General features: G+C 48.2%; 1 protein-coding gene across 4 annotated transcripts in view; it reads left to right on the plus strand.

Moving 5' to 3' along the window:
• Positions 1–364: 364 nt before the first annotated feature.
• The window catches only part of ZCCHC2 (zinc finger CCHC-type containing 2), a 43,995-nt gene continuing 29,888 nt past the window's right edge, over positions 365–14,471 (plus strand). For all 4 annotated transcript variants that reach the window (XM_063400759.1, XM_063400770.1, XM_063400778.1 and 1 more), the window contains exon 1: positions 365–1,679. In XM_063400759.1, the coding sequence (XP_063256829.1) occupies positions 747–1,679 (933 nt within the window). In that variant the 5' untranslated portion in view covers positions 365–746. The remainder of the gene's footprint in view (positions 1,680–14,471) is intronic.

A 14,471-nucleotide genomic window follows, 5' to 3' on the forward strand; every position in this document is an offset into this window, starting at 1 on the left:
GGGAAGCCTTTTATCCGCAAGGCAGGGAGGCCCGCTCGGACTGGCGCCAGGCGCACTACTGCCCGCCTCCCCTCGGCGTGCCCCGCACCCCTCACGGGGCGCACGCGGAGCCGCCGCCCGTTCCCGAGCCGCGCGCCGGTCCCTGCGCCGCGCGCCGGGCGGGCCACGGGCGGGGCGGGGCCGTGGCGGCCGCGCGTGCCCAGGGCGCGCCGCGCGCGCAGCCCTGCGCGCGTCGCCCCGCCTCGCGCCCCCCGGCCCCCGGCCGCGGGGCCGGGCGCGCGCGCTGACGCGGGCTGCGCCCATAGGCGGAGAGGCGCGCGCGCGCTCCGCCCGCCGCCCCCCCGCCCCCGCCCTGGCGCTCCCCCGCCGGGAGCTCGGGCCTCAGCCGGTCCCGCCGCGCCGGCCCAGGGCCGCGAGCGCTCCACCGCCGGCGCCTACCGGCTCTGCGCGGGCGCCGAGCGCTGGGGGGAGAGGGAACCGCCGCGGGAGCGCGCCGGGAAGAGGCGGAGACGGGGAACGGCCGCCGCCGCGAGCGAGCCCCGCCCCGCCCGCCCACTCCCCGCTCCCCGCCCGCCGGGACCGTTTCGGCCGCCTTCCCCCCGCTCCGCGTGCGCGCGCGCCGCTCCCGCGCCGGCCGGGCCGCATGAGCGGCATGAGCGGCTCCGCCTGAGCGCCGCGCGCGCCGCCACCTCCCTGCTGCCGCCCGGTCCCGGCGGGCGTCGCGTCCCCCCGCGCCGCCGCCGAGGATGCTGAAGATGAAGCTGCCCCTGAAGCAGACGAGCCACAAGGCAGCGGCGGCGGAAGATGCGACGGCGGCGGGGTTGAAGGAGCCCGGCGGTGCCCTGGACTGTCACCTCCCCCTGCAGCAGCAGGTGCCCCGGGCCCGCGGGGGCGCCGCGGCGGCGGCGGGGAGGGGGTGTGGGCTGGAGGGGCCGAGCCGGCTGCGCGGCCTGGGGCCGGGGCCTGGGCCCGGCCCGCCGGCCCCCCCCGCCTCCCTGGGTGCTCCGGGCGGCGGCGGTCCCGGCTCGGCGGCCGCCCGCACGGACAAGGAGACGGTGTACGAGTGGTTCGGGCTGGTGCTGGGGTCGGCGCAGCGCCTGGAGTTCATGGTGGGGCTGCTGGACCTGTGCAACCCGCTGGAGCTGCGATTCCTGGGCTCCTGCCTGGAGGACCTGGCCCGCAAGGACTACCACTGCCTCCGCGACTCGGAGGCCAAGGCCAACGGGCTCAGCGACCCCGGGCAGCTCGGCGACTTCCGCGACCCCGCCGTGCGCTCCAAGCTCATCGTCTACCTGGCCCTGCTGGGCTCCGAGAACCGCGAGGCCGCCGGCCGCCTGCACCGCCTCCTACCCCAGGTGGACTCCATCCTGCAGAGCTGCCCGGCGGCGCGGCGGGCCCCGGCCGAGGAGGAGGAAGAAGAGGAGGAGGAGGAGGACGGGGACGTGGTGGTGGTGATGGACGGAGCCACGGAGAACGGGCAGGCCGGGATCCCCGCCGCCCAGGGCCTGGGCTGCGGCGCGCAGGAGGAGCTGCTGCTGCTCTTCACCATGGCCTCGCTGCACCCGGCCTTCTCCTTCCACCAGCGAGTCACCCTGCGGGAGCACCTGGAGCGGCTGCGGAGGGCCCTGTGCGGGGACCAGGAGGAGGAGGAGGAGGGCTTCGGCCGCCACCCGGCCCAGGTAACGCCGCGTCCTGCGCTCTTGCCGCTGCGCCATCTCGGCGGGTGGTTTCGTCCTTCTTCCATCGCTCCTGTTCTCGTAGGAGCGGCCGCTTGCTCTCCCCGAATCCCCCCATTGGGATGTGGTCCCTTCCGTCCTCCCCCTACCACGGCAGTGCCAGCCCCGGCCGCCCCCACAACCTGCAGCGGAGTGTCTACTACGAATTTCTTGGCGGGGGGAAGGGCTCATTTTCCTAGCCTGCCATGCTTTCTGGAGCGCTGGGTTTTTTTCTGGAACTCTGCCGTGCGGGAGTGCAGAGTACACGGTACTGAACTGGCTGCCTCGTACGCTGTAGGCCACTGTACGAAGCAGGAGTACAAGCAACAGCTTGACTAAACTTATAAAATAATAATAAGAAGAAGATAATATATATATAATATATATATATATATAATATATAATAATAATAATAAGAAGAAGAAGAATGCTAGATACAGACCAGATTGTCTAAGAGAGCATTCTCTAGGAGCTTCAAACCGATAGAACAGTTGAAATAGAAAATAGACCAATAGAATAGTTGAAATATTTTTTTTATATGGAGCCTGCTGCCTTGCACCTTTCTAAAATGAGGCACAGGCTTGAACTTGGCAAGAATCAGGGCAGCAGTGGGGTCACCAACTCTACAGCTGGTTCTCTGAAACACCAGGTTCAGTGAGATGGCTGACAGCATTGGGGAAGGGATGGTAATGCTTCCATTAAAGAAACAAATCAAAATGTCACAACTGGAGCTTCTGTGCAGAGAAAAACTGATTTTTGGGTAGCTGTCAGGAAACAGCAAAGCTCATCCTGAAAGCAGATGTGCCACTTGTTGCCAGGATGTGGCACTCACTGGGGATGAGGATTTGCAGTGAGTGACCACGGAAGCATTCTCCTGTGGAGTAGCTCTGTTTAAGCAGAGGTTTTCCCCTGGTGCCATTCACTGCTGCCCTCTTGATGAGCACTGGCTTTAGAATTTGCCCCATATTTACAGAGCCAAGCTGTCCTCATTGAGCTCTTCAGTTTTTGGTCTATAGATGGCTTCTGGTGCAAAGGGGAAGGAAGGGCTGGAAGTTGGTTGTTTATAGCATTGTTCCACTGAACCCATCAGGTTTTCATGAGTTACTGGACAGAAAAGGGTACAGCGGTATAGGCTGGGGCTTTGGGATTTTGTTTCTAAGTTTGCTTGCAGTGCAATCCCTTTCAGCCACTTGTAGAAAACTTCTACATTGCCTGCAGTACAAAAGGAGTGGCTCTTGTTTGCTAAAGATGGGATATGTTCTCAAGGAGTACTCAGGATACAGGGATCAATTTCTAAGCCTTCATATGTATTAACTAAATGCTTATATCATTTAAAGGCCAAAACGCATTTGGCAGATCATAAACTAATGGGCAGATGTTACACATCTGAAATCACAATGAATTCGGTGTAAAAAGTGCTTATTTTGGCGCATTGGTCTGCATCAAGTCTAGCTCTATCCCAGAATGAATCCTGAAAGTCCATCTTTCCGGGGAAAGGATTGAATTGCAGGAAGTGGTAAGGCTGGCCACTGTCCCTTCTGGGTTTAAAGTGCCAGTAACCGGGAACATCCTTCCTGCCTGGAACTGGCAACAGTGGTAGCTGCTCAGCGTGTCCCACCAAATGCAGCTGGGAGAGCAGGCTCCCGCGAGCTGCTGCAATTGAAGTCAGTTTTGTGCAGCGTTCTGGCTTCAGCGTAAAAGCAGCTGTCCAAGTTGTGGTTTTGTTTACTCGGGGAACACTGAGAGACCCGAGTCAGCTTGGCTGAACATGCACATCACATACTCCGTAGTCGACCCAGGAGTGAAGCGGCAACGCTTCCGTAGGCTTTCCTCCCCGTCCCCCCTTTCTTAATGGCTAATTGTAAATACAGCACAGCCTTTCTGGGAAATAATGGCTGACAGGGAACAGAGGGATCAGTGGCTTTCTGCTGGGTATTTTCCACGGGGACAGTGGGACCCTCACAGATAAAACGCTAGAGGAGATGCATCCACTAGCAGGGTTAAAGACTTGCCTGGCAAAATGCTACCGTAGCATTACACTGAACTTGATTTAAAATCCCGTCGGGTTTCCACAAGCCTTTTCTCCTTTAATCTCTAAATTTTTGAGTGCCTTCAGGGCTCTGCGTTTGTGAACTAGAACGGTTCATAAAGATCTTTCTTAAATTTTATTCGACTGGGCTCTATCTCCAGGAATAACCTCCGGGAACTGCCCTCCGTGGCGGGCAGCCCAAGCAGCTCCACTCGGGAGCCCTCGCGGTGGTCGCGGTGCTCCCCGTCCAGCCCCCGCCCCCACGGGGAGTGCTCGGGCAGGCGGTGCCCGGGAGGGGGACGGGGATTTCTCCCCCGTTAGACGGGCACAGCCGGGCGCGGCGAGGGCAGAAGGACCGGCGGGATGGGGAGCAGGGGTGGACACGGCGCCCGAACCCACCGAGCGCCGTGGGAAAGGGGGTGCCCCCTCTCTCTGTTTGCGGGGCGGACGGGTGGGTCACGGATCGCCCGTGAGGGCACAGCCCCGCTCTGCCAGCCCCGTGCGCGGACAGGGATGCGGGGACTGATGGTGGCCGCCGCTTCCCGCCCCGTCCAACATGGCGGCGCTGGCTCCCGGTCACGTGCCCTTGGGGCGGCGCCCGGCCCGGCCCGCCGGGAAGGGAAGGGAAGGGAAGGGAAGGGAAGGGAAGGGAAGGGAAGGGAAGGGAAGGGAAGGGAAGGGAAGGGAAGGGAAGGGAAGGGAAGGGAAGGGAAGGGAAGGGGCGGTGCCGCCGTTGCATAACGGGGGGGCTCGGCCCCGCCGGGACCGCCCCGCAGCCCCGCTCCCCAGGCGGGAAGCGGCTGTGCGGGGGCTGTGGCGTGCCCGTCCATCGGGCACAGAAGGCGCAGCAGCAGTTTCGTGCACAGAGGCCGCCAGCTCAGCTCTGCTCTTCCCGGGCTTAGCGCTCCCGGGGTTCTCAGCTCCCGGCTTCTGACCTGTCGGGAGGCCGTCACTGAGCTGTTGTTCACTTGGACCTTGAAATACTGATGTATTCCTGTGGCTGGCAGCAGCGATGTGAAGTCAGCCTGCAAACGTGAGGGAATTCAGACCTGGAGTAGAATCAGGCAGTTTGCCAGTTACTGAATTCTTCAAGGCAAAGGACTGTGCATGTGGCATATCCAACAAAATGGCTCGGTTTGAGCTTTCAAGGAGTTGTAACACCTAGCTTTAGTGAGCACCAAGGCTTGAGGAGTTCACCTGCAAAGAATCTGTGGGTGATTTACTAGAACATAAAGCATTTTGCTTTTTCCCATTATTGAATTATGTTTTCTGGTTAGGGTCTGTGTTGTCTGGTGAAATTGAGCTCACAATGAAGTTGTTTCATGATGAAGAGTTAATAAGATTGTTGCTATTTTTAGTGTCTAATTTCAGTGATTTTGAAAAATGTAACATTTCTTAGTGATACATGTTAACAAATTCAGCTCAAAATGGAGGAATTCAAAAGTTGTGGGAGGTAGAACTGTTGGAGTGGGATGGGAGGAGCCGGGATCGCCTTACAGTTGATAAATTTTGTTTCTTTATGGAGTATTTGAATTAAGGTTTGGGACTTTTTATACTTGAAGTAGAAACACTTGCCACTGTTTTCAAATTCTTAACTTAAGGTGTGGTTTATAACAACATATTTTGGAAAAAAGTCATTGGTGCATTAAGCTGCAGAATATCAACTTTGAATCTAAAGTTGAAGTATAAGAATAAATCAGCAGCATTCGCTGCTGAATAAAAGAAGTGTAATTGTGCAAAGATCCTGTTGATTACATGTATATTGGTTTACATAAGAAAACACATAGCTTAAGTCATGCGTTGATTATTTTTGTTTAATAAGTGTATCACTATCAAAGCAGTTTGACTTTATTGTTCATCTTTTTCCGTCCCATCAGATGTCTGGGATCAAAATGCTGAAATACTGAAGGAGCTCTGAATATTGATGAATGTAATAAATGTGGCTCGCATTAGGCACTGGAACATTTTATCAGGCATACTTGACAGGAATTAGAACCAAGAGTCTGTTGAAACAAGAAATCTCCTGGAGATAATGGTTTGTTGAATAGTATTTTAATTAGCTGGCTGGAGGATTCTTCACAGAAAAACGTCTCTACTTACAAATAAAGGAAAAGTTTCTATTTACAGAGTATTTTTCTTAGTACATTTCTACTTATAGGCTATTTTGTGTGCAAATTAGAAGTGTGCTTTTATAATTGATCTTCAGTTACTTGCAGCAGAATAAGGTGGTAGAATTTAATTTTAGAATCTAAGAGCTCTATCTGCAGTGCACTGTTTTTAGTGTCATAGGGTTGAGTATCAGGAGAAGTGTCTTCAGAGTCTGGTTTAAATAAGAGACATAAAGATAAAAAATGTCATTTTACTGTTGGCAAAGATCTTTTAAATGGTGGTGCACTCCAGGGAAATACAAATGTTTTACAAATTTTGCATAGCGAGAGAAAAAGTATTCCAGCTGCCTCAGAGAACCCAACAGCCTTGTCTCTGAACAGGAATTTCTCTGTCTCCTAACAGGAGAATTTCGAGAAACATTACTAGAAGTCTGGAAAGGAAGTCATAGCTAGATAAAAGACAATGCCTAAAGTGAATGAGTTCTATGTAAATGTGCATGCCAATGCTCCAGGAAGTCGAAGAGTAAAAGCTTTCACTGCTTTGAGCTGGTTTAGCTGTTTAATTCTAAATATGAGGTGTTAGTACAAGTTTGTAGCCTTTCCCAGTCCCATTATTCCGGAGTTAATCAGCCTCTTGCTGTTGTCCCTGACAGTCTGTTCTCCAGCATAGTAAATGTTGAAAATATACCCCTGACCTGCTTATGCGTGTGCTTAGATTGCTCTAATTGGGCTGTAGCTCAGTTTTCAGGGTTGCCCAATGCTGACTTATCATAAGAACTCACTGGGCTTGGAGTGCAGAGGACTCTGAGCTTTTTCTGAAGAGCTGCAGAAAAGGGTGCAGACAGCAGCAGTAAGATGGTTGTGTCTGTGAAACCTCTGAAGTCTGTGGGATTCTGCCTGCTTAAATCTGTCACCTTGTTTGCTTGCCATTATCAGTCTCCAGCCATAGTTGTCCTAGAAGACATTAGAGCTGATTCTTCATTACTGTAATTAAAACAAAATACCTACTTTTCTTTCAAGAGTTCGTAAATTTCTGTAGTATCCTCCAAGTCCAAAGATTTATAATTTTGGAGATCAAAACTGGCAGAGATCTGGCTAGAAGCTGCATTCCTTTGTGAGTTTCTTTCCTTTCCTAAACTTCTTAATCTTGTCTTTTTGAGAGAAGAAACTAAAAATACTTTGAACAGCCAGAGAAAATTTAGTGTCTTGGGAGCAAGATAACCACAAGACAGAGATTTTCTGCTATTTGGAGATGCTGTACATAGAATAATGTTTTCAAACTATGCTGGAGTTCAGGGATTGGACAAAATGACATATTGCCCTCTGATGGTAATTAAATGTAGTAATGAAGGCATTGTCCCTTCTGAGTACTGACTGTACTTCAGTGAACTACTCTTCAGGGGCAGATGTTTTTTAAATCTTCCTCTCACTCTAGACTGTTATGAGAATAATTTTTTGTATTAGCCTGAACTGCTGCATTCAAGTAATTTTACTTTGATTCACTCGGCTGACAATAGCAAGAGTACTGAAGTTGTGCAGAGCTTTTGGGTGAGCAACCACCTGGGGATGCAATAACAACTGAACTGGCGCATGGCTGGCTCTAGGTTCAAGTTCTCTGCTTTGTTATGGACTAACTAGGTTGGAGTGAGACTGTGGTTTAGGTCCTGTTAAAAGCTCAGGTGGAGGTGAGACTTGGAACACATTGTGTTTGTAGCAAACACAAGGTGCATTATTCCCCCGGCACTGTAAATCACAGGTGTAGCTGCCATGTCTAGTACTTCAAAGGTAATTGCCACAGGCTGAATTTATTCATGTGGTGTAAGAGGGTTTGTATGCCCTTTGTCTCAAAATTGTTATGATTTGGTAGTGCTGTAAGTTAGTGAATACGTGATTGGTGAAGCTGTCACGTGGGGTCATCTTCCTCCCTGAATCAGCTGATGTTTTGTCAGGTTTCTGTCTCCATCACAGCATTTTGTTGTTGACTCTTACAGGCAAGCTCTTAACATAGTTTCACTGAACATATGCTTTAGAGTACTTCTAGGCACCTGTGCATACTCTCTATGCAGTCCAGCTTACTAGATAGGTGTTAACAGGGCAGTTGAACATTATCCATTGGAACTGTATGTTCAGTCAGTCAGGCTTCCATTGCACATATTATGGGATTTTTTGTCTGGTCGCAGAACCATGAAAGGACTGAATATGGCTGTGACCTCTGGAGGTCATCTTGCTTAAGGAGGGCCACCTACAGCTCATTCCCTGGGACGATGACTTTTGTGTGTCTTCAAGGATATAGACTTCACAGCCTCTCTGGGCAACCTGTGCTCGGTCACCCTGACAATGAAAAAGTGTTTCCAGATGTCCAGAGGGAATCTTCTGTGTTTCAGTTTCTGCCTGTTGCTTCTGGCACTGGTTACTGCTAAAAAGAGCCTGGCTCCATCCTCTTTGCACCCTCCCTTCAGATGTGTACACACACACACACACACACACACACGCACACATATACACATTTTTATATGTACAGATCTTCTTCTGCAAAGCTTCTCTGTAGTCTGTTAGGTCCCAGAGTGTGTGGTGCCTGTAGTTATTCCTGCCCAGGTGTAGGATTTTGCAATTTCCCATGGTGAACTTCCTGAGATTCCTGTCAGCCCATTTCTCCAGCTGTGGTTTAATGTGGATTAAGCATTACTGTTCTTGAGGTTGATTCTGCATGTTAAAAGATAAGTTAACACAGAATATTTAAGTTCTTGGTTGGTTTGGCCAAAAAAGAGATAATTTTTTGCGTCTTTATGGTCCTAGATCTTGAGGCTGATTCTGCTCTAGTCTTGTAGAACAGAACAGCTTCTTTGCTTCCGAGAACAATTGGATGGTGTCTTTGCATAGTTCAGAGTTTGCAGATTGGAGCGTGGCTTCACAGCAGTGTCAGCTGGGCATTTGTCTGCAGTCTTGATCTTGCATTTGCCTGGCAGCTTGGCTAAGACAGTACTGGATTTTTTTTTGATTAGGGAGCAATCTGTTGTATCAACAGTGGTCAGCATTAAACAGGTTTTGAAGCATTGCTACTCTATATGTTTGCATTTGTGAGTGTTAAATGTGTATGCTGGATTTCCATTTTAAGATGGCACGAACGTTCTATCCCTGTATCCAAGCCATGCCTGGCAGTGGTGGCGTGCACATCCAGTTGCTCAGAGTGTTGAGTAAGGCTTCATCTGTGCTGCTGCTGTCCTCAGCCGAGGGTTCAGCAGCATACAAGTGCAGGCAGTTTCACCCGGTTGCCTCTGGAGAGATGATGTTGAACCTTTATGCCACCACAGGTGTGTAGCAATACATTTGTGTATCACAGCTGTGAAGCAATGAGGGTAGGAGCTTGCAAGGTGTGTTGTAGGCAAATCATGGCTTTGGTCTTGTAATTGGCACCACATCTGTTTAATGATTATTCTGGCATCACTCAATTTTCTTGAAGGTGTAGATGCTGTAGTTGATAACTCACAATCATGAGTTAGACCTTGACTTTTTTCCAAAATGCCTTCTTTCATTTGGCTTTGTTTGTCCGTTCCTACTTGTTAGATGAATGAACAAACTGTGCCAGTTTACATCTGCACAGCCTGCAAGGCTAAGTAGTGCTGTCCCTCACAGCACATTTACTGTAGTCTTGCAGAAGAATAATATTTCATATTTGGGCATGTAGAACTAATCAAGCTGTCCAGCTGCTGCAAGCATGTTTCCCTTGTTAGTGCTCATCACAGCTGATGAATGAATAGTTCTTTTACAAAAATGCAATGCAAGCATCAGAAGACTTATATGCATCAATTGCTTGCTCATGATGATTAGTAGGCTATCCAATAACAGATTTCACTATGTATTGCCAAAGCAGTGCCAGCATGACATTGTTAGATCAGTCATCTACACTGATAGGAGGCAGAGTTTGGACATCTGTCATGTGTAGGTTGGCTGAGATCTGCTCAGCTCACATGCCACTAGACAGAGCAACATCCTGCTCAGCAGGGTGGCTCACCACTTTAGATATTTGGTACTTGTGTTACAGACAAGCACCCCTGGACAGAAACACTCCTGGACTCCACTTCAGGAGGCTGATTGGTAGAGTAGCATGGAATAAGCTGCAGAGGGAAGAGAGGCCCCAGAAAACTCACTGATATTACAGGATCACCTCCTCTGAGCTCATCAGTGATGCATCCCAATGAGGAGGAAGTCAGGCAAAAATACTAAGAGGCCTGTGTGGATAAGTAAGTTGCTTCTGGACAAACACAAACATGAAAAGGAAGCCTACGAAGGGTGGAAAGCAGTAACAGATATCCTGGGAGAAATAAAGACAAGCTGTTTGAGCGGCTGGCTTAGGAAAGCTAGAGCCATGAAAGAACTAAATTTAGCCAGGATAGATGTTGTAGCCAATGGCAACAACAAAATCTTCTGTAGGTACATTGGTGGTAAAAGGAAGACTCAAGAAATTGTGAGCCCTCTTCAAAAGTAAATGGCATATTTGGTCGCCTGGGATATGGAGAAGGCTGAGATACTCAATAACTTTTTTTGCCTGGGTCTTCACCAAGTGCTCCAGCCCCACCCCATTGAAGTCACAGCAGCAGAGGCAGGATCTGGGAGAATAAGGAACCACCAGCTGCAGAAGAACATGTTTAAGACCATCTAAGGAATGTGAAGGTGGTCAAGACAATGGGACCTGATGAGATGCATCCATGGGTTCTAGGGGAGTTGACAATTGAAGTGTCTCCACCTCTATCCATTACATTTCAGAAGTCATGGCAGTCTAGTGTAGTTCCCACTGACTGGAACAGGGGAAACATAAGCCCCATTTTAACAAAGGGAAATAAGGAAGACCCAGGGAGCTACAAGTTGGTCACCTCTGCCTGGCAAGATCATGAAACTTATCCTCCTGGAAACCGTGCTAAGGCACATGAAAAAATAAGGAGGCATTTGGTGGCAAATATGGCTTTGCTAAGAGCAGATCATACCCGACAAATTTGGTGGCCTTCTACATCAGCGTAGTAGAGTTGATAGATAAGGGAGGAGCAAGTGATGTCATCTTGGACTTGTGCAAAGCATTTGACACTGTCCCACATGATGGCCTTGTCCCTAAACTGGAGAGACACGGGTTTGTGAGATGGAGCACTCAGTGAATAAGGAACTGGCTCAAGTTGATTTCAAGGGCTCCCTGGTCCAGGCAGAGACCTGTGACCACTGGAGTTCCTTGGGGTTGGTACTGCACCGGTGCTGTTCAGCCTCTCTGTCAGTGACACGGACAGTGGGATCAAGGGCACCCTTGGCAAGTTTGCAGTGACAGCAGGCTGTGTGGTGCAATTGTCACACAGAGACCTTGACAGGCTTGAGAGAGGAATCTCTGTGAACCTCATGAAGTTCAACTAGGCCAAGTACAAGGTTCTGCTGGTTGCTTGGGACAGTCCCAAGCACAAATACAGGCTTGGTAGAGAATGGATTGAGAGCATCTCCTAGGAGAAGAACTTGAGAGTGTGGTTTGATGAGAAGCTCAATGTGACCTGGCAATGTGTGCTCGCAGACTAGAAATCCAACCACATCCTAGATATTAGGAAAAAATTCTTTACTGTGAGGGAGGTGAGGCACTGGAAGAGGTTGCCTGGAGAAATTGTGGATGCATCATCCCAGGAGGTGTTCAAGGCCAGGTTGGAAGGGGCTCTGAGCAACTGTGTCTAGTGGAAGGTGTCCCTGTCTATGGCAGAGGCGTTGGAACTAGGTGATCTTTAAGGTCACTTCCACCCCAAAACATTCTATGGTTGTATGATGCAGTCCCGAGAAACGTCTCAAGTGATAAGGGTTTTTTTAACATAGTACTTGCATTCAACCGTATGAGGACAGATCTGTTTCATACAAAACTCTGGTCTCAGTTGTAAGAGCAGATAATTTTTAGGGTGCTCTCTTAGCTCGTTTCACTTTCAAGGAGAAATCCTCCATGCCCATCATGAAGATCTTACCTGGCAGCTGGTTTGGGGCTACCCACATTTCCTGCTTCACTGTATTTTAATCATTAGCAGCAGCACTGTGAGCTGCAGTGAAGTCTCACAGTGGCAGAAGCTTAGGTGAGAGTTAACCTTACGCTCGTGTGTGTTGTGTGAACGTGGGATCTGTTGTATTCATTAACAGGAAAGGACGAGCACAGCTAGTTCTGTACAGCATGACCTTGCTCAGCGGTGTACCAGGCTTTAAAGGACTTGTGTTCCTGGTGTGACTGGCACTAGGAAGCAACACACAATGCCACTCTTAATACTCCTTGGCCCTTCAGACTGCCTAGACTTTGCAGTCACTTGTGCCCTGGAGTTGTCTGCTCCGACAGTGACACCTGTATTTCAGTGACTTGTGGGTTTGATGTAGAACTGTCACAGGAGGTAAAACCAAAAGTGAAGAGTTGTAACACAACTTAAGACAGGGTCTGGAGCTTTGCAGGCTGTAAGGTAAAGCCGTGACTGCTCTGGATTTCCTATTGTCTGCTTCCTGCCTTGCACTAGCTATTGTGAAAGCCAGCAGTCACAGAATACACACAGTGCGTATTACTGGTGAACTTTGGAGGTGAAGAATTCTTCAAGTAAATAAATTATGAATTTATTATAGTTATAATTATTTAAGAATCATCAATATAATTATTTAAGTAATTAAATATTTTGCATTTAATATTTTGCAGTTTAGAGGGGATCTTCAAATGCAGTTGTGGTTTGCCTGTTACAGACTGCTGCCATGGATAGAAAAATAACCATCCTAGAATAATTCACTGCAAAAGTATTTGAATGCTGTTACAAAGATGATGTATGTGCTAGGTAAGAAGCAATTTTCCAGCATTAGGAGGTGTAGCAGCAGTATTTAATACTTAGACATAAGCTGAACAGAATACTTTTTTTGAAGTAAATCCTATTTCTATAGATCTCCTAAAAACTGCTCACAGTTTATTTGACTTTTTAGCTAGCAATTGTTTTTTAGAATAGACTGTAATTTGTTTTCCATTAATCAGAACAAATATCCTGACTTTGAATGCAAAAGAAGGTCTTACTTCAAATTTGATTGTTTTTAGATCAGGAGTTAGCCAAACCAAAATACATCCTCTTTTTCTATCCACAGCTGTTACGAAATGTCTGCTGAAACAGTATCAGTGGGTTTTTCGAAGAGTTCTGGAAATTATTCTCTCCAGAGCATGCTTGTGTGTTGGCTTCTTTGAGTTTTTTTAAAAAAAACTAAACTTGAAAACGTGCTAAAGCTGTTAAAAATTGCAGTCTCGTTGACATACAGCTGTTTCCCTTTTTTACTCCATATCTGACATTGCGCTCGTAATTTATTAAATGTTTGCTGAGATTGTTTACTGAGTGACTGGGGACTGGTGTGAGTTTTATCTTGAAGAAGCAAAGCAGGCTTTATATTTTAAATCTGATGGCTTTGAAACCTGAAATTACGGATGCCCAGCTCAGAGCACAAAGCTTACTCGGGTTTGCTGAAACAGCTGAAATGTCCTGCAGTGCAGTCTAAAGGCGCTTGCTAACTGTGCTGCTGTCAGTATCACTGATCCCAGTCAGGTTACCAGCATGCCCAGGGCAGGCTTGGTGCCTGGACACTTCCTAGGTGTGCATGTGTTGGATATACTGTTAGGGGTTGCCACAGTTTGTACCTGTGCTGTAGATGAAGTAAAACTGGATTAGTAAGATGAAGCCAGCTTTAGCTGATACACCCGTCACATCTGAAGAAGTTTGTTGAGGAACTGGAAGGGGATTCAGATGTCTTTTCCTGCCTCTGTGCTTCCTCATTCTGGTCTTTCTGTTGTGACAGTCTTGGGGTCCTCTTCAACAAATACAGCAGCTAATCTTGGTGATGATTTGTCTCATCACATTGCACAAGTCCTTAAAAAAGCCCAACAAACCACATCTATTCTGGCACATATATTATGCTTCCTGCATTTAAAAATAAAGAGTGCTCTCTGGAGATTAATATTGTTTTCTCTACTCATCTTTTATGAAGGTCTTTCAGCTTTCTTCACCTTGAATGAAAAAATCTAGTTTTCATGCAGACCAGTTCCTAAATGTTTCTGGTGCATTCCCTTTTCCCAAACTTGGTATTTAATCAGCTCATTTGTTATGTGACTTGTTACAGATAAACAAAGGTGCATTACATAAAACAGATTAATCCAAAAACTTGCTAGTAACTTTCTGTATTTCCTAGTTCTTTGTGGATGTACCTTTCTAAGGCAATGTGTTGTTTTCTTGAACATGGATTTAAGCAGCTGCATTTAATGTCACTGGATATTTTAAAATATTTCTGAGTTTTAGCTTGGTTGGTCAGTTTGTTTGGTTATTTTTTTTGTTTTAGCAAGACCTGGAGAATGTGTTAATGGATATATAAATGTTTCATCTTTATTTGGAAAAAATTGTGTAGGCTCTTGTTATCTTAGAAAAACCACTTGTAGTCCATGCTCTTCTAATACTTTTTTCTTATTTATCATTGTTAACCTAGATTGTTCTTTCTTCTCTTATCTGTCCATGTTATCTGTCTCCTATGATTTCTTGTGGTCCTTCTTGTGCACTGTGTTAAAACAGTAATATGTCTTGGTATATCATTTTGAAGTCTGCATGTAAATGT

This window comes from Prinia subflava, chromosome 1 (assembly GCF_021018805.1).
Source record: "Prinia subflava isolate CZ2003 ecotype Zambia chromosome 1, Cam_Psub_1.2, whole genome shotgun sequence".
Classification (NCBI taxonomy): domain Eukaryota; kingdom Metazoa; phylum Chordata; class Aves; order Passeriformes; family Cisticolidae; genus Prinia; species Prinia subflava.